Source organism: Gavialis gangeticus, unplaced genomic scaffold, assembly GCF_001723915.1.
Source record: "Gavialis gangeticus isolate Ggan-Ray unplaced genomic scaffold, GavGan_comp1, whole genome shotgun sequence".
NCBI lineage: Eukaryota > Metazoa > Chordata > Crocodylia > Gavialidae > Gavialis > Gavialis gangeticus.
In genome coordinates this window covers 12,924,401-12,944,799 of record NW_017729001.1, presented here as the reverse complement: position 1 = coordinate 12,944,799, position 20,399 = coordinate 12,924,401, and the positions used below count along the sequence as shown (strand labels likewise).

Genomic DNA, 20,399 nt, shown 5'->3' with positions numbered 1-20,399 from the left:
AGGAGTGACTAGAAATAACAGACACAAGCTGGCAGAGGGTAGATTTAGGCTAGACATCAGGAGGCACTACTTCACTGTCAGGGCGACTGGGATCTGGAACCAACTTCCAAGCAAAGTGGTGCTGGGGGTCTTTAAGACAAGGCTAGACTGTCACCTTGCTGGGGTCGTTTGACCCCAGTAATCTTTCCTGCTATGGCAGGGGGTCGGACTTGATGATCTGCTCAGGTTCCTTCCAACCCTACCAACTATGAAACTAGACTGGAAGCTCCTCAGATCATGTGTAGAACCTAGTATACAGTAAGGCCTGATCTCAGCTGGTCTCTTTAGTTGCTTCCATAATACATAACTCCATGTCAATTGTTTGTGATAGCGGTAAGGCACTGGATACTCAAGTTCATGACTATTCTCTAAGCAGCCCACTGCTGGGAGGGGTGGAGAAGTGCAGCAGGCATGCCGATTAGCCAGTAAAGCAAACGCAGGCTTTCTGAGCAGAGGTAGCTTTCTAAGCAAGTGCTCTGCAAAGCCAGATGAGTCTCCATAAAACCACCAGCACCTGAGAAAGCAGAAGGGATGCAAGTGTCGGGGACTGGTTATTTCACAGCATATATGACCTCCATGCATGGCAGCAACAACCCCCCACAGTACTGACAAACCACAGCCTTCTTTACATGGATCACTCACTTTCCAAGGAGTTTTTTGTCGTCTGATCCTTAGAATCCTTTGTGCTTCTGGCCTTCAGATTCTGAATGAAAGAAAACCCACATAGGAGATTGTGAATTACCCAGGGATATCACATCAGTAAGTAAAACGTCCTCAATCCTTCCAAGAGAAGATGCCCTTGTGCCTGCAGCAGCCAAAGCTTTATTCCAAGCCAGGAAAGGAAAAAACTGTTGTTCTGCTGTTAACGCCACTGTCACCATTTCACAGTTACCCAGGTGTCTTTTGTTACTTGGAAGAAAGAGTCACATTTGTAGGGATAAACACACCACTGTCATACCCCACATGCAGTCCAGGAGCTGAGGCCCACAACTGGGAGTCAGGGACACCTGGCTTCTATTCCTGACTGCTGCTACCCTATTGAGTGATTGTGGACCATGACTACCCCTCTGCTCTCTTCAAGCAATAACCATGACCTCCCCTCCTCATCTTCCCCCGCACTTCTAAGGAGGCTGTGAGCAGCATGCATGGATGTGTGCAGAGTGATGTGAAATTCCCAGATTGCAAAAAAACATGGTCATCATCATTTATTAAACTTGGATGTCACCAAGGCTTCAGCACTTTTCCTTCAGGGAACAGCAACCTAACCGTAACACATTTGCACGGTAGGGCCTTAATCTCTTGTGTGGCCTCTAGCTACTACCAGTGACACAACTAATGAATATGCTGCTTCTATCTTTACTAACCATAGTTTCTAGTAACAAATTAAGCTATTTTGACATAGAGGCAGCTTGGACTCTGTTGATGTTATAGGCTGTGCTTGGGATCGATACCCAACAGGAAGCCAGGGTGGCAGAGAAGATGGGAACCCATTCAGATGAAGCACGCAACAGACTCCCACAGGACTGGGCTAGTCTGCGTTCCCCCAAATACAATGTTGCTGAGAACAGTTTATCCTAAAAAAAAACAAACAAAAAAACCAGAACAAAAGCTTTGGGTTCCCGGATGAAGCTGTGCACATAACCCCCCCAATAAGTCTCCCTTGATGATTCTATGATTCTCTCCAGCTTAGCTCAGACCAGATAATGAAAAAAAAGTGCTATTTCAATCCACCTTTTCTTGGCGGCTGTTCTGTCCTTGGCAGCTGTGCTCAGCAGGGCTATCATCATGGCAGCATGAAAGTCAGTGACATGGGGCTCTGCAGAGGGAGCCACCGTATGGAGCTCCTGGCACAAGGCACTGGGAAAAAAAAGCCTGCATAGTGCCTCCGCCCAAGGAATCCCACTCACGGGGAGGAAATCAAAGCAGCCTAATAAATAATATTATAGATCCCACTTGACACACTTGTCATCTGAAACAGCGCACATTTTAGCGCTATCCCTTTTCGCACTCAAAGCTAATGAAGCCTGTGATTTCACTGACAGAAATAATGCAAGCCATTAAAGACAGCCTTTTGCATCACAGTCAGAGTCATTGTTAGCAACAGAGACGCAAGGCGCTCAATGACAGTCTTGCTTTCTTAGGAAAGCATGATGCTGTAATAGGACTGGGGAAGTTCAAAGCCCTGCCAGTCGCCACAAGAGGAGTCACTGTGGGGAGTATCAAGCAAGGGGCGTCTCAGAGAGCACTCAGCTCCTCCAGTGCCAGCCCTCAGCCACAGCCATGGCCAGGACTAGTGCTGGAGCAGTGAGAATGGGACAGCTCACGACGCGCCTCCATCTCTGGCCTCTCCCAAAGCAACAGCCACAAAGGCATTTGGAGGGGATGCAGGGGTGACATCGCTGGGTATAATCAGCTCCAGGCAGTGTGTGTCTGAACATCATGATGTTACCTCAGAGATTTCAGCAAACTGAGCGTTGGCCTGGCAGCATTTCTCTGCTGTCTCCATGGCAACCTCATAGTTATCCACGAAGGCCCGGTACACTCCCAGCTGGCTGGCCTGCAGGAAGCAAAACAAACAGAATAAATGCTGGGGAAGGAGCCTGCTTGGGACAGCTGGCTTGGGTATCCACAGGTCAGACAGTTTCAGTCCAAGCCAGGGAAACTCAGGAGGCTGAACAGAGCAGGCAGAGCCCCTCTGTCTCGTTTCCGTTCCCCCGCTGGAGCATGATGTCTCCATCTGCCCAGCAGAAGGTAGTTCACTAGTCAGGGAGGATGACACATCTTTATTACCAGCGCCCATTTTTCCCCCCTTCTAAACAGCTAGATGAGGATCTACTAATAAATATTGCAGCTCAGATGAGACCATACAGGAGCTGCTGGCTATGAACCACGATAAATGAATCAGTGGGAATGATTCAGACCAACAGCACATATGTGACCCCAGCAAGCTCCTTGTTTGCTTCTGTGTATCTGGGGAAGACGTGAAAAGTAAACATCAACCAATATCCACCTGAGCAGACATCATTTTAAACCACATGGGCAAAGACTTATGACAGCAGGCGCTGAAAAGACAGACTAGGACATGCACGGTACAGCGCTGCTACTGGACGCCGCAGCCAGCAGTGGCAGGTGGAAGGAAACAGCAGGGCTGTTTAACAGGACAAGTTTCAGCCAGGCCAGATGAAGAAAGATATGGCAGGCCTGAGAGTCCATAACAAGCCATTATTCATTGCTGGGTCTTAGTACTGATCCCCTTTGCTGATTTGTAAATAGCAGCTATGTTCATGCCAGACAGCTGAAGATCCAGGCTGGGAAATCCCTGGGCAAATTCCAAGCATGTCTGAACTCTGGAGCAACCTTTGTGTTGCACAGCAGCATGCGCTCTGCTGCAAACACCTTGGCGGTTCAAACGGGCTTCCTAGGGGACAGTCAGGAGAGAGCAAACAGAAGGAGAACTGATGGGCTCTCCTGCAAAGGAGCTGATTTTCAACTCTGCACTTTTCTTAAGATGTCTGCATGTCCCCCCTACACCCAGTCTGATTTCTGCTGAGAGACTGGGACTGGAGGAGTCCCCACTGCCAATGCTCTTCCACTTCTCCTGATGTAAGCTCTCCCACAGCCAGAATATGCCCCATTCCCTTTCAGCACTTGAGAGAATGGGACAGAAGTAGCTGTGATCTCTCTCCCCACAGCCAGTACCTCCACTGCATTCTCCACGGGGCCTCCCAGGAGTGACTGGGAGAATCCCTCAGTACACTTCTCCCCTCACAACATGCTTGAGAGCCCGCGAACAGTTTCCTTCAGTGCCTCCCACCGAGATAAGAGGCTGTCTTTGGTCCTTCAGTAGAACAGCCCAGCTCTCCATGAAGTCAAAGGAGATGGTACTCACTTATGCCAGAGAAGCTTTGGCATCCGAGCTGTGGAAGATGTACAATCAGTAACCGACACTGCTGTACCACTCCCAGCAAGGGCTGTTGCAAGGATTATTGCTCATTTGAGGGACTTAGAACATTTCAGCCTTGGAATCACGTCCTGGGCTCCCAGCTAGGAGATGCAAAGGCTTTGGCTTCCTCATTGATGCCTAGCCTCCTCTTTCCTCTCCGCTCTTGAATGAGTGGGTCAAAACCACTATTCTACTGAAAACTGGCATTTCAGTGACAGCTAAAAAATAATATTAAATCATGGCGAGTTTCATTGAACTGGAAATTTTACAGGTTTTTTTTGTTTCGGTTTTTTGGGAGAAAAAAGAAGAAGAAACCAAAACATTGTTATAAGGATTTTTAGTTTTCAAAAGGCAAAACCTGGTCGCAAAAAGTTTTCCAAACTGATATTTTTTCAGTTTTTCATTAAAAAAAAGGATAAAACCTGCTAATAAATTTTAAAAATACCCAATACATTTCTGATATATTCTATAAAAAGTGGCACATTTCAACCAGCAGATGTAACCACACTAGGTAAAACTTTGGATTTGTCCTATTGTGACACTTTCAGCTTCAGTCTGAAGTACTTTGTGGTACAGATGTCACAATTACATTCCAGTCATCAGTGCGCTGAGGATAATAATGAAAAACTCAAAAGTTCACCCTTGTTATCAGGTTTTATCTCATGGCCATAAGTGAACAATCTGTTATTTATGTGACCCGGGTCCCAGCTGACCCTGTTCCAGTATCCAGTGCTTTATCAGTCTCTCTTGCATAGGTGGTTTCAGTCAGATGCTAAAGAGAGTTGGCTCTGTCCAATACAACATAGCTGGTCAAAGACAATAGTGGAACAAAATGACAGCTTCACATTACCAATCAGAACACCGATCAGCACTGAGTTCAAATTCCTATTAACACTGCACTGAATTATTAGCCCAGTTTCCCGTTACGTTAAATTCATATAGCAGACCTGGGGCTAGTGCTCCTAACATAGCTTGCCAACTGTTACAAATGCAAAAGACTGAAGGGGAACAGAAAAGGAGAGCGCTGCAGATGCTGGATGCCTCAGCCAGCCAGCCCTGTGGAAGGGCACAGTCTTCAGTCAGAGTGGCATTAAAACAGGTGGAAGCCTGCCTGGACAGCCTAGTTGTGGCAAGTGATCTGTGTACCTCTCTTTCAATCAATGACTCCTCCTCCATTATTTCACTAGGTTTTCAATGCAGTTTATCAAACATCATTTGATTACAACTCTCCTCCTACATCTTGGCCTCAGCAAGCAGCAGCAGGTGGCTCTGACCTTCGGCTCTGGCTAGTTGCTGAATGCTGCATACCATCAGCTATCTCCTAAGGCACCAGCCAGACCCCTCCTGCAAAAGGCAGCTTCCTGCAGTTTTGTTTTGAGCTGCTGGAGTGTAGAGAGAACATTATCCCCACTCCACCCCTCCAGCCAACAAGGAAGGGAGTCCATGCACTGACAGACAGATGTTAACAACTGAGAAAGCTTGGTGAAGAGTACTCTCCATCCAGTAAGCCACCTCAATGGAATCTCCCCCCAGTCCCGAGAATCAAAGGCACCTCAGGAATGTGGAGTCTTTTCTTTTCAGAAAAAGAAAAGAGATTTCTTTAATCCTTTGATTTCTCCACTTGCGGGGAGGGGAGGGTGGGAGGGGAAGAGACAGGTCAGAAGGGCCAGAGAGACAATTTCAGCATGCAGTCAATTAAGCATCTGGCTTCAAGACCCCATGACTCTCTTCAGGCTCCAACCAATGCTTTGTCCTTCTCTGTTCCGTTTTACACATTGGGGTCTTCTGCTGAGCTTTGTGAGGCAATCTCTCAGCTCAGATTTCAAAATGCATCAGCGTCATAACAAGGGGAATTGCAACGGCTGGGCAGGTGGAAGAATATCAAAGCCACAGGTAACCACAAGCAGTGCAGATGGAGTCAGACAGCACAAGGAAGGGAGTGGAGCAGGAGCAGAACAGAAACAAAGGGAAATGTGCAAACAGTCTCTTTTCAACCACTGTAAACACATGCACTTCTCTCACCACATGGGAGCAGCAGTACCCTAGGGCTGGACATAACAAATCATGAAAAGATGACTGGAGAGTGGCTTTGGGTTATGCCAACTCCAACAAGATTCAAAGGATGGACAGCATGAGGAAGGAGAAAAAGAAAGAGGGTAATTCCCTAGAAAAGACCTTTCCACATGCACAATCCAACCAACTTTATTTGGCTTTGCCCTTAGCCATGGCTACAGGGAAAGATCATGTTTGTTCCCCACAAGGCGGCCAAGGACCATCTTGGCTGCCCCCCACACCAGGGTAGCAGAGCACAGACAACACGGAAGGTCCAATAAGGAAGGATGCCCTTTGGTTCTGGCACTGGGTCTGGCAGGCTTGTGAAAAGCTGCAAAAAGGCTGTGTATTAGCTCCTGCAATGGAGGATAAGGGTGCTCTGATGGGGGTGCTCTTAAATGTTATCAGCGCGGTCTCCATCACAGTCAGACTGACCATGCAAGTCCTGTGCTCAGGCTGATAAGTTTTTATCATACTTTTGCCAGTAGCAGTAAAATACACAGCCATGTATGCTCAGGTTTTGCTCTTCAATCAGAAGGGGCTAGCAGGGTTGTGAATACACCAGGTCAGCTTCTGTTGTGGTTTTACAGAAAAACCTATGAGGTCTTGGTCTGTGACTCAGATTTCTACCCTGCTTGAAACACAAATAATCATTGGCCTCTGGGAAGTGAGAAAATATGTCCTGTTCCTCTGCAGGTCATCTGAACACCAGTAGGCCCAAGGGAAATCATTCACACAGAGACCAGAAGGTCAAGCATGGAGAGTATCTAGGGAAAAAGATACAGGGGAGAGTTTTCAGGGCTCAGAGGTGCTGGCAAGCTGTCTACCCCACAGGTACCAACAGTGCATGAATCAGACTAACTGCACAGCCAACACATCACTTACATCTAACCAAGGTCTATGTAGCATCATAGGGTACTTGGTGTGTAACACATGAGACTGAACTCTGTTCTAAATCACTGTAAGAGGGCTCTAATACCACCTCTGTGAGACCAGGTTTGTAATGCTGGTGAGAACTTGACGTAGCCTCTATAGAGAGATGAGAGAGCAGCTCTTCCAGTTATGTTAACCCATGGCAGCCAAGTGAAGGAAGAATCACTGAGCCACAGGCCTGCTTCTGTGTTGGGCATGCAAAGGAATGGCAGTGAATCTGTGCTGCTGGGGACACACAGAGGGAGATCCAACTGAGTTCTGGCTGGGTGGGTTTACTCACCAGCTTCTGGAAAAGGTCTCCTACACGCTGCTGGTGACTCCACTGCTGCACACGAGGAAAAAGCCCATCATAGAATTCTTTGTGGATCTCGTATAATTCAGGCACTTTGAAGAAAATGGTTTCAATCTGCTGACTGGTCAACACAGGCTGAGAAGTGGTGGCAGCAGCTTTCAAAGGCTTCATGGGCTACATGGAGAATCAAGGAGACCATTACCTCCCACACTGAGTCAGTCTCTTGTTGCTGTGTTCTAACATACACCCTTCCAAGCACAGATTTTCTATCCTGTCAATGCGCAGTATTCCCACTGGCATATGACTGCCTCTGAAAGCAAGACAGCAGCAATTCTCCCACTAGAATAGATCAGTGACCTGCAATTCATAGATCTTCCCAGGATAGGTATGGTAAAATTACAATTCCTCTGCTCTCGTTGCAATCATTAATTCCTATTGCATAACTGAGGTGCAACATTTCTTAGTTTTCAGCACGCAGGACCCAGGGCTCCTGGGTTCCATTTCCTGGTTTACCAGTGACTCCCTGTGTGACCCAGGTCAAGTCACTTCACTTCTCCATGCCTCCATTTCTCCACTTGTAAAGGGAGTTGATGGCCTCATACTTTAGCAGGTTGCTGCAAAATATTCACTTAGTGCCTATGAAGCTCTTAAGAACCCCAGGATGAAAGCTGCAATAGAGGCATTAATACCATGATTTGTGCTCACAGCTGTCCCCCATGCTTACCAGCAGCAGAGCCTCTAGGTGGCTCAGGTAGGTTTCCTCACTGGCTAGGATTCCAGACAGGACCCATTTCCTCATCTCCAAGCCCTTCTCCAAGTCTGGCTCACTCTAAGGAGAGAGAAAAGTGGTGAAAAAAGGATCAGGAAGAGTTATTGAGCAAGGAAAATCTCACCTCAAGGCATGCACATTTACAAATAGGTGTATAAAGAATGAGACTACTGCCTGGCTTCTGGCCACATATACAGAGGCAAAAACACCACAGAATTTATTTACCCATAACTTCAACACTTAATGATAACTCTCAATGAGTTAATGCAAGGCTTGTGGTTGTGCGCATCTCTTTAAATAGAGGACAACTCCCAGTACCATACGTACCTCCATACCACCCACAGAACAGGGTTTCCACAAGAGAAACAGTCCTTTTTCCATCACTAACTAAGATCTTTTTCAGCACCAATTTGCATCAGTGGTTTAATCAGGTTGATTTTATTTAGAGGATGGACTAGTCAGTCCTGCCAGGCATGGGAATGCCAATTCTCTTAAATGGACTTGTTCTTCTTTCAGGATCCTACACAGTATTGATACATTCATAGAAATATCAAGGCAACCTAGAGAACCAGGCAACATAAATTTACTGGCAAGCAGGGGGAAACGAAGGTAAATTACATGGAGAGGTAGTGACCTTCACAGTAAGGGCGAAAGGGCAGGGTGCCAACTTAGGGCACCTATACAAGTGCCTGACGTGTGCTCTGATGTGTTATAATTAGAGCACACCAGAGCAGACTCGATTAGCACATGCCAGAAGCCTCAGCATCACGTGTATTCAGTGTCCCTGTGTTTCAGAATGAAGCGAAGGATGCTGAAAATGAGACACTGCGAGCATTTTAATTAGAGTGGTTCCTGAGAGTAACTCTAATTACATGCCCTGCAATCCCATCCCAGAGACTGCGTAAAGATGCCCTTACAGACGAATGGGTTCAGAGGCATGTGTCCATAAAGTGCCACCCTGCCCTACCTTATACCTTTCTTCAAAACCAGCCATGCATTCTTTACAGCAAACATTTCAAACATCTTTCTACTATAAAACCAATGACCTGCCAATACCTTTTGGCTTCATAATAGTCAGATCTACCTCAAGGACAAAAGGGACCATTTGGAAAAAAACCCCAAAAAACTGTTTAATTGATTATTTGTCATTAGGAATCCCTCCCCCCATTTGATATTATCCACAAATGCTTGCGTCCCTCTAGCTAAAATGATGCTTCCTATAGATTCATAGACACTAGGGCTGGAAGGGACCTTGGAAGATCATCGAGTCCAGCCCCCTGCCCCAGGGGCAGGAAGTCAGCGGGGGTCATAGGATCCCAGCAAGATAAACATCCCATCAAACTTCCCACTCAGTGAGATCTCCTTGAAAATAAGTGCAGTCACTATGTCTGAGATAGCAGATAGTCATTTGAGTGGCTTTGTATGGCTCAACCCTGCTTCCATCAAAGCAAAGGAGAGTTTTTGGCCATTGACTTGTGCTGCAGCAGAGTGAGGAACTACCAGCACAAGACAGCAGAGTGCGTGCTGCTGGCTGAGCATAAGAGCCTTGCTGGAGCCAATACATAACAGAAGAACCCAACTGTACCGTGGAGACCCCCTGGTTGGCCCTGCAGATGTCTTGAGTTTATTACGAAGAAGGGGAAGATGGCCACTCCATAATTAAGTCTGTAGCTACAGTAATGCTTCCAAGTTGACTTTGAGCCCACGTGTAATTCAGGAAAGAAAGATGGATCCTCCTGTTTTCAGATATTTTTGGCTTGCATCTCATCAACAGCTACAGTGGTTTTAGAAACAGAAAACACTTTCATTAAACTGTGCAAGTACTTTCTGAGACTAAAAGGCCTTGCAGCGGCCACTTTATAAAAAGTTTTGCAACGTGTCAAATACTGCCAACACCTCTTAAATGGAAGTGGCAGACGGAAGCTGTTCTTGGTTCTGAGACGTACAAGATACATTTTAACATTTGAAAGGGGGTTTCTAAGGCTTGGGAATCTGTAATCCAGGAGCCAGATTCCGAAGCTTCAAAGGTGGGGAAGTAGAGAAGGAAATGCTAATTAGCTAAATACCCAAAGAGGATAATGAAACAGTCAACATGTCACATATGTACACTAACATCCTCTACTACGTAGAATCAGAATCAGGCTTGACTGCCTCATAACAGTGGTCATCACTTCTACTGCGCTACACCTTGGGTGTCCCAGTCATGGGCAAGAGCTCTGCTGCGTTTGGCATGATGCAAACACAGGAGGGGCTGACTTAAGATTTTATACAGAGATTTCCTTCAGCTCAAAGTAGATGTCAGCACACTTGGATGGTCAGAGGCCTATTCTGGCTTTATCTGTGCAGCTGCCAGTGCTCTTAGTGTGCAACAGGCGCCAATATGAATCTCCCTGTGGCAGAGGATTGTTACTAGCTTCACAAAAAAGAAATACAGGTTCACAAAGGAGCATCAGAAGCCCATCCACTGTTCAGCACTTCTGCTTGGAATGGTGGCCCGCTGCACAGAGGTGGCAGCGTCTCAGGTGCTGCACCTCGTAGTCCTGACATGTGAGGGCTTGAAATAAATGACTTCTAGGAATCTTGGGCAAGTGATTGCCTGTGAATGCAGGGGGCTGGACACGATAACCAGGGAGGTCCCTTCCAGCCGCATGTCCTTCATTGGAAGCCGTCACCGTACTAGCCATAAGGCTCTAACCAATAACAGCAGGTGCTGCCTGATGACAGAACACAAGACTGAGGAATCAAAATTGGCTTGTCTCCTACTAGCCAAATCAGGGAAATATAATAAACAAACATTTACATAGGTGGAGATAAACACATTCTGCCAATTCATTTCAATCAGCTTTGACACGTGAATTTCCTACGACAAAACAGAACTTTCCTAAGAGCTTTGAACGTTTCTCTCTTCCCTTTCACGTGAACAGGCTCCCATGTACACTGGTCGTCCCTGGGCATCCTCTGATGACTGAGCTGGCATTCCCAGCTTTCATTTTTTTTGTTGTAAAAATGTGCCTCATATCTCTCCCTCTCTCACACACATGCACCCCCCCTTCTAGTCACTGATCATTGCCTTCTTAACCCACCATAGGAACCCACGCACCCATCCTCAAGGAATTGGCTCCTTTAAAACCCCTTGTCTCTTAGTCCTGTCCCCGAATATGGGGTTTAAAACTCAGTTCGCTATTTTCTTTTTAAGAAAAGAATCGCTGATCAGCAATACAAGCATCTCTCTCAGGATTCAGCAGTGGCCATCCATCCTCCTAGTGACACTGACTGGGCTGGAGAGGTTACTTCCAGAAGTCTCTGGAGGGTTCTTAATCCCTATTATACAACTAGTTTCAAGTGTGACCTTTCCTTTCCAGCCAGCTGCAGTGGGCTGTCTGCTTTGGGCTGCAGTGCAATAGCTGCACTAGGAACTCTCAAGGGAGCATAGTCCAGCCAGAGAGCAAGTCAAAATGTTCCCAATGTGGTACACAAAATTTACATACAGATTTACTCAGATGATCTAATGCTGCTGCTGTTGTCAGGGATCAATGAGTTACCACGTTTCTCCTGTCTCTGCTCTGCTGCTGCTCTGTGTTCCCTTCCTGAGAACTGATGATCCAATGCAAATTTCCTGCTGAGAAAGCCCTGGTTTGACAGGTTCATCAAGTGCCTTAATTCAGCAGGCAGCCCTGCTTCTTCCTGCTGTTCAGAGTGGGGTTGCTCTTTCTCTCCTACTCTTCGAGAACCGGGCTCCGATCACTGGGTGTTCGGGACCTGACTGGCAGACAAGCAGAAAGTGGTCCTGTCCAGTTTGATCAGCGACTTCCTCAGGTGGGGTCTCACCCACTCCTGGCAGCAAGTCAAAGTGGAGAGCAGGTGTAGGCTCTCCACTCCTGGACCTCCCCTGCAGCACACAGGCAGGGCAGGGAGATATGCACCCACCCCAAGGGCGTTCTGTCTCACCTAGTACAGAGGGGGCAGGTTGTGATACTGCACCCCCTTTCCCCATCCTCCTGCATTCTAGACAGAGAAGCAGACTGCATGACACCCCCAAACCCAGCAACAGCCCCTGCCACCCCTTAGGCACTTCCCTCCCCTCCCTTCCCCACCAGTGAGGGCTGTGTGGCAGTGTTCCCGCCTACCACGTGGGAGATCTAGGTTCAAGTCCTGGCTGAGGTGATTTTGGTGAGTGAGATAACTACTCACAGGGAGGAGGGAAGGAGTCTGATGGTAGAGGCGAGATGCAAATCCAAACCACTATCAAAGATAGGCAGTGGTGGTGAGCCAACCGCAGTAGTATATAGTGGAAAATGCTGGCCAGCAGGAAAGAGGGAGGGATTCATGTCTTCCTCTGACTGGTTTCACTTGGAGGAGGCTAGCAAGGTTTCTCACACCCATCCATATTCTGTCCTTTATCATAGCAGCCTCCTGCCCCTTATTTAACTTCACCCCAGGGGTTTAAACACGTTCATCTCCTAAAAGCCTCTCCTGGCAGCAGCCAGGGCCCACCCACCTATCATGGAAGCTCACTCTCTCTGCAAGGCTCCAGCAGCAGGTGGGCTCTGAACAACCTCCTTGTAATCCATGTTCTGCTGTCTCCTCAAACTACATGAAAGGGGAAAGCATAGATCAGGAGCAGCACTTCAGGGAACATCTGATGCCAGCAGCACTATTTACAACTGCTGTTTCCCCGTGGCTGGACGGTCCATCTAACTCTCCTGGGGATTTAAAAGGCAATGGCTTGGATCACTGCCATTGGTGTATCCCCACACCCTGAATCCAGGCCAGTCTGAGTAGCTAAAGGTGCTGGAGCTATCTGAGTCTCCATGCGCTGGCCTAAGGCCAGGGCTGCTTTGTATGTGCTCGCAGGTTGTCAGTCCACGTTCTTTAGTTTACTAACCAGGTTGGCACCGCATGTTGTATTCAATTACTGCAAGCTTGGGATTCACCACTTCCAATTAGACAGGCTCAGCTCTTCCTGAACCTGTTCAAAGAGCTCAGGGCTCTTGTAGCTGTTGTTTAAATTAAAGCAATCATCGTTTTATTGTTGATGTCAGGAGCACATGGATTAAGGATCTGGAAACACTATGAATAAGATTTTACAAAGCAGCTCCTGCCAGCACCTCCCTGTGAAGGGAAATGTTGCTTCTGAGTGGGCGTATGAAAGGGAGCTTTAAATCTCTCCCCTCCCTTTAGCAAAGCATTTTCAGAAGCCATGAAATTAGCATGTTCAAAGGAGACGGCTCCTGTAAGGAGAGCTCTGGGACTTGCAGTACAGCTGACAGCCTGCGAAGGGGAAAGACGACATTCTTATTTTGAAAGTGTAAATATCTTTGGACGCTGCTGCTTTAAGACGCTGGAGGTAACTCATTGTTTGAGCGATATTAGAACAGGGAAAGATTCTGTAATGAAGCCAACCCGGCTCTATGGGGAGGAGGGGAGGGAGGGGAAGCAGGGAGAGAAGCCAGCATTATTTATAACATCGACGCTGCGTGTGCCAGCTCTCCTCAGGAAGGGCTTGTACATCCAGGCAAAGCCATTAGAACAGCAATGAGAAAGAAATACGGGAGAGGAGGGGGAAGTAGAGGGGGCTAACAGAAAGTGAAAATAAAGGAGAACTTGCAAATAAACACTGGGATGGAAACAAAGACAGAGAAGGACCGGAAATAAACCTGGGGAGACGTCAGAATGATACGGGGAGAGGCAGGGGGGTTTGCAGGTCCGGGGGAGGATGTGCAGATGGAGGCAGCGTGAAGTCATGCGGAGGTTTACGTGAGAGATGCTCTCAGCTCCTGATGCAATTTCAGAGGTCACCCTGCTTGTTCTCCCCTGACAGCCTGTCAGTAGCTGGTGAGACAACCTGAGTAGGAGGGTGTCACCGTCAGCAAGGAACAAAGTCTGGGGGCAGCACCGGTGTTTTGTACTTGATGTGCCACAGTGCAAAGTGGAGCTGGCAGCTGGGAACAGGTCAGGTGGGTAAGCCTGCCCCCTCATCATGCCCCCACTGCCATGGGGAACCAGGCAGTGTGGCTGTTGCAGCTGCATCTTTCCTGTGACTGACACCCAGGGCGTGACTGCTTTAGGCAATCTGCAATAACGGCTTGTTGTGAGGACCGGAAGCAGATCTTTTCACACCCGTGAGTAGCCAGCATCACAAGGAGCTCCAGTCCCGGACACCGGTAGTTTCCAGAACTCTAGGCCTGGTTACATTGGCAGGAGCAATCAAAGTTCCTGATGGTGTAACCACAGAAGCGCAGCCTCACACAGTAACTGCAGTGTTCTCCCCAGCCCCAGCCAGCACAGCAGGACAGCAGCTGTGACTCCCCTGAGACTCCCCAGGGGAGACTGGGACAGCAGCCGTGGGTGCCACATTTGTGGGGTAGGCACAGAAGTGACTACTGTGGTTATCTCTTCGCTGAAAGCAGCACAGCCAGAGCAGGAACTGCTCCAGGGTCAGACCTGCCCTGGTACACCTCTGTTCCCTGCCACCAGGAGCTGGGATGCCAAACATCTGGGATGCAAGTGTACCCAGAACCACACATTTTATGCCTCACACCCTTGCGCACCCACATGTCTGGGACTAGCAAGCCATCCAAACCAAGCTACTTCCACTCTTGACTATCCCTTCAGCAGACAAGGAGATAGTGAAGTGAATGAACCACTGGGGGAAGAAGGAGGAGGAGAGAGACTCATGGTCAAGGTACCCGAATGGTAACCTTGCTGAATTTGCCATCCCTGCCTCTGTGCGATGCTAAGCAAGCCCTCGAAACCTAACTTTTCAGAAGCAGGCACTCATTTTCAGGGTGCCTGACTTCGGTACTGACCATCCTCAGCTGCAACTGCAGTCAACTGGAGCTGTGGTTCAAATGTACGTGTTATCTAAGGCAGTGTTTCTCAACCTGTGGTTCATGACCCAAAGTGGGTCTCAAGAATATACGAAAGGGTCATGAACAAACTTTTTTTTTTTTTTTTAAAAAGGATTCTCCTTTAAAGAAGAAAATCGTGGGAAACTGTGGCTTTTCCCTTGCAAGCTGACACAGTTCCAACCTGCAAGGGGCTGCCTGGGGCCCTCCATGCTCCACACACTGGGGGCCAGGGGCAAGGGGCAGTGGGTTGGGGGTGAAGGGCACTGGGTCACTGATTGGCCACTGATGTTTACAAATGGGTCCTGGTACAAAGAAAGGTTGAGAACCACTGATCTAAGGCTCAGTACTAGGAAAAATCGAGTCCTAGGCAAATTAGGCACCCATATTTAGAGGAGACTTTTGATCCTAATCTCCCTGTCCCTCAACTATCTGTCCTCAAACTGGGGATAATATTCCCAGCCCTTACTCTCACAGCAGGAATGCCGATAACATGAGTTAGTGTTATCAGTGTAGTACTTAGATACTGTTGTGACAATGACAGAAAAACCCAGGAAGAAATTAGTCCCATTCCCCCCCCCCCAACCACCTGTCCCTCGCCTACTGACAACCTTAATTTACATTTTAACTGACTGGCTTTCTTGCATAGGACTGGCCTCTGGCTGCTTTACCACTTCATCCAGGAAGAGCACAGACCATCTGCAGATGCTTCCTCTGCCTGACAGAGTATTTATACCCGAAAGCTTGCAAAGAAGAATTTTTCCAACTATTTGAGTTGGTCTAATAAAAGATATCAGATTTACCCAAAGAACCTTGTCTGCCTCAGGAAGAAATTAGTAACTGTCTTCAGAGCAGAGTGTGACTAGCACGTACTAAACAAGGCTTGGGATCACACCTGGAACAATGATAGTAAAACAAAATATCAAATACAGTGAACAGTTCAAACTGGGCACTGAAAAAACCTGGGATGCTGAGGGGAAAATACAATATGAACTCAGGCAATTACAAATATTAATATATTCTCCTCAGGCAGTTGCACAAGGCAGGGTTGAGGTACGGTTGCACAGGTAGCCTTAACTCTGGCCTTTCCTTAATATTAAACCTTGGACTTTGCAACTTTGATGTTCTTTGCAGTTTTTTTGCATGCATGCCTGCATATGTGCACACAATGTATGCATGCGACCCCAGTTTTCATATTTAAAAAAACCCCCAACCATAAGATAAAAGAGATTTCAAAAGTCACCCTAGGCATCAGTAACTGAATGGCTCAGGAGGAGAAAGCTAATTATAGAGGAGAAAGCTTTTGTTTACAGTCGTCTCTGGTAATCAATGACTGTGGGAAAGGAAACACAAGAAGTTCATGTGACCACTCTGCAGGCTTCTGGGCAAACACTCTGTGCACTAGCCCCAATGAAGTGCCTTGGGCACTTGCAACTTTGTTCCACTGAAACATTTTCCAGTACTGCAGCTGTGAGCAAAACAAGTCACTTTGCAAGGTGCAGCAAGAAGGGAATTAATGTGACGTAAAATACTGGTACACAAAGGAATTAATTTCAATCCTCTACCAATATTTTACAGAATTGAAATTAATTCCCTGATCCCTGTGCTGACGCTTCTTTCTGTGTGCCAGCACTGACACCTAAAGATTATTTACACTGAGGGGGGTCACTAAGTGGTGCAGTTGTTGCAGGCAGAAGTGCAAACCAATGTTGAGACTCCTCTACTAGCGGTTTTATTGGACTGGACCAGAGCTAAGGTCACAAGAACCACAGCCACGAACTCTTCCAAGAAGCATCAGCAAGCTTTCCTATACCCTATTTCCAACAAACCACTTTACCATCTGCACCTGGAGACACAGGAACTTGACTGCTGATTAGCACCCTTCCCACCACAGTAGCACGAGGATATTAGAGGGACACTGCAGGAATTCCTTCCTTGGGATGTCCCATCACAGCCTGAGCATCTTCTCAGTCACAGGTTTTTGCTATCTGATTTTCTTTATTTCAAAACACCTCTGTTAGCAGGTTAGGGGGTGGGTCAGTAAAGGAAAGTAAAGGCTTTTGAGACTGGATCTCTCTGCATGCAGTTAAGGACCAGGGTGCAACTCCAGACTGAGGAGTTTGTAGCTGTTCCTTCTTGCTTCAATTAATCCACAACACACTTAAGGCTTGGCAGTGCTACACTGGCTAGCACCACAACTGAATGAGGTCTGCATGTTGCGATAGACAACAAGATGAACATGAGTCACCAATGCCATAGCTGGCAGAGCTAATCAAACACTGGCATGCATCTACAGAGGCATCTTCAGCAAGGCTAAGGATGTCGTCCTCCCATTCTATTCAGCCTTGGTGAGGCCGCAGCTGGAGTACTGCGTCCAGTTCTGGGCGCTGCATTTCAGGAAGGATAGGGAGAAGTTCAAGATAGTCCAAAGGAGGGCCACACACATGATTAGAGGCCTAGAGACAAGATCGTATGAAGAGAGGCTGAAAAACATGGGACTGTTCAGCCTGGAGAAGAGAAGACTCAGAGGGGACTTGGTGGTAGCCTATAAGTATATCTGGGGTGTACATCAGGGCCTGGGGGGCATCTATTCACCAAGACCCCCAGATGGAGGACAAGAAATAATGGACACAAACTGACTGAAGATCACTTCAGGCTAGACATAAGGAAAAACTTCTTTACAAGTCGAGTGCCGAGGGTTTGGAACAGGCTCCCCTGCAAGGTGGTACAGTCACCCCCCCTTGAAGATCTTCAAAAAGTATCTTGATGCCCACCTTTCCTGCCCAAGTGCAAAGAGGCTGGACCTGATGATCTTGTAAGGTCCCTTCCAGCCCCTAACATTTATGAAACTATGAAAAACTGTGCTGTGCTGTGCCTTTAATAAGTCACAAAACTAACAAAGAGTTAAATATGTTACTGAACTAGAGTCAACTGCCCTTATGGTTATCAGGAGAGGGAAGCTATTTTTTTTTTTAAGTTATATTAAAACAAATCTTTAATCTAGAATCAGCAACTGCAAATCCCCTGGTCCCACAAGCACTCATGACAACCTAACATGATACCTCACAGATTATGGACAACTTAAGATCTCTCTGAAGGGTGCTGAAACAGGAGAAGGTCTAAGTAATCACCTGGGAGATGCTTCCTGTCCTGAAAGTAAGCTAAGGTAGAAAGCAGAAGATTTCAGAAATAAACTGCTGGTGAGAGAAAAGGACTATCACCAAGCGTGCTTTGGTTTTGTGGGACACAGGCACATCTTCAATGGGCAAAAAGGTGTTAAAAGCCATGGATAAAAGCAGTCTTAGCATAAGGGGAAGCAGACATGGAGAGGACAGGCTGAGTAGGCTGGCCAGCTCTCAACAAAAGGCAGGATGGAAACAAAGAAACCCTCATTTAGCATAAAAATCAAGATGTCAAGAATGAAACTAATCAGGGCGCCAAGGGATATGAAGAGAAGAAATTAATTGTCAACATGAGGAGCCCGTGTAATAAACAAGAGGAATCAGAATTACCCATTTATGAGCACAAATTCAACCTCGAAGGTATTACTGAATCCTGGTAGGAAGAGTCACATGATTTGAATGTTAAAAATCACATGCTAAAAACTATTTAGGAAGGACTGAGTAGGTAAAGCCACATTAAAAAAGGCACTGCTGGTTTCTGAGTCCTTGACAAGTCAGAAGCAAATGAACGCGAGTGATTCTGAATTAATGTTCTGAAAGACAAAGCACAAAAAGGGGTACAACCCTGGTGCTTGGTGCAGACCAGAGTCACACCCAGGGCAAGAGGACCCATCCTGAAACACCTCTCTAAATTATACAGAGGCAAAAAATTTGCCTGGGGAATTTCAACTTGAGGAACATACACCGGAAGTCTCCTGCTGGCTCCGGCCTTGAAAATGCAAAATATTGTAAGCCTCTTAAGTCAAACCTGGAAAAAGTAACAGAATGCCTTATGTACAACTCTATTAATAAAGAATTAAGGGAGGTAATATAATTAATATCAATCAGCTTGGGCTTTTGGAAGACAGATCTTGTCAAACTAAACTTGTATTCTTATTAGATTATAAATTCAATTAATACATGGTATAAGATGCATTTATTTAATATACTTAGATTGCTTAAAGCATTTGACTTGGTACTGCACAGAATCTTGATTAATAACCCACAACAATGCAAAAAATCACCATGGCCAACAATAAAGGCTAGTAAAATGATAGGTCTCAGAAAGTAATGATAAAGAAGAAATCATCCTTGAGTGGCTGTTTCTAATGTGGCTCTGACAGGGATCAGATCGTGGCTCTGTGCTATTCAACATTTTTATTGATGCTTTGGAAAAAGCACAAAATCTTTACTACTGATAACATTTGCAGATGACTGGAGAAGTGGTAGCTAATGAAAAGGAGAGGTCAATAGTACAGAGTGAGATGAACTGTTTGGTAACCTTGGCTCTGGCAAACTGTATGTATTTCAATACAGGCAGTCATGTGTCTAGGAAGAAAGAATGCAGGCCACACCTAAAAGGATAAGAGACTCTTATCCTGGGCAGAAGCGACTCTGGAAAGGCTTGGGAATCATGAGAGATAAATCAGCTGAACAGGAACTGCTTTTAGTGCAATGCTGTGGTCACAGGAACAAATACAATTCTTGGAGTGATACTCAGGGGGAACATACCAGTAGGAATATAGAGGTTATATTACCTGTGTATTTAGCACTGTGTAAGCACTACTGGAATAGTGTGTCCAGTGCTAATGTTCCTGCTTCCCATTGTCAATCTTGAAAAACAATGGGGAGGATTCAGAGAACAACCATGGTAATGATCACAAGATTGAAAAATACGACTTGATGATCAGAGATTTCAAGAGCTCTTATTTAGCTTCTCAAAGAGACTTGATCAAAGACAATAAAGTACCTACATGGAGAACAAAAATGAAAGGCTCTTCAGGCTAGCAGACAAATTTTTAACAGTGACGGTAATTCATCATGGGAACCCCTTACCTGGATTTGTGGTAGATTCTCCACAAGAGGATTTAATACACACACATTACAGACAGACATACAGACAGACAGACAGACAGACAGACAGACAGACAGACAGACAGACAGACAGACAGACATTCTAATATTATAAAAACCTTAGTTTTTCTGTCTGTCCATAACGCTTTAGTCACGCTCTGACTGGTTGCCTCAGCACCAGAGCGCTCCAGGAGCATTCCAGAGAGGAGGCGGTGGCGCGGCAGAGCACCGCCATGACAGCAAGGACAAAGGGAACAGAGAGGACGGAGTGAGGGGCGAGGTCAGAGCCACTGGCCTTGCTCCTGCCCCGCCTCAGTCCCCGCTGTCATGGCAGCGCTGTCCCCCCTGCCTCTGAGAACCAGGGCCGCAACAGGCCCTCAATCCCCGCTGGCCTTCCCCTCCCCCACTCCAGGCCCTCAGTCCCTGGTGGCATGGCAGCGCTGTCCCCCAGCAGGGCCGGAGCAGGGGGGCAAGGCCAGCAGCCGGAGCATGGGGGCGGGGGCGGGTG

The 20,399-nt window shown here is 46.9% G+C and overlaps 1 protein-coding gene across 2 annotated transcripts in view; it reads right to left on the bottom strand.

Annotated features, from left to right (window-relative positions):
* BCR (BCR, RhoGEF and GTPase activating protein) overlaps nucleotides 1-20,399 on the bottom strand; it is a 160,852-nt gene that overhangs the window by 54,755 nt on the left and 85,698 nt on the right. For both annotated transcript variants that reach the window (XM_019506860.1, XM_019506859.1), the window contains exons 3-6: nucleotides 7,984-8,088; nucleotides 7,248-7,433; nucleotides 2,489-2,596; nucleotides 682-742 (exon numbers count right to left, since the gene is read on the bottom strand). In XM_019506860.1, the coding sequence (XP_019362405.1) occupies nucleotides 682-742; nucleotides 2,489-2,596; nucleotides 7,248-7,433; nucleotides 7,984-8,088 (460 nt within the window). The remainder of the gene's footprint in view (nucleotides 1-681; nucleotides 743-2,488; nucleotides 2,597-7,247; nucleotides 7,434-7,983; nucleotides 8,089-20,399) is intronic.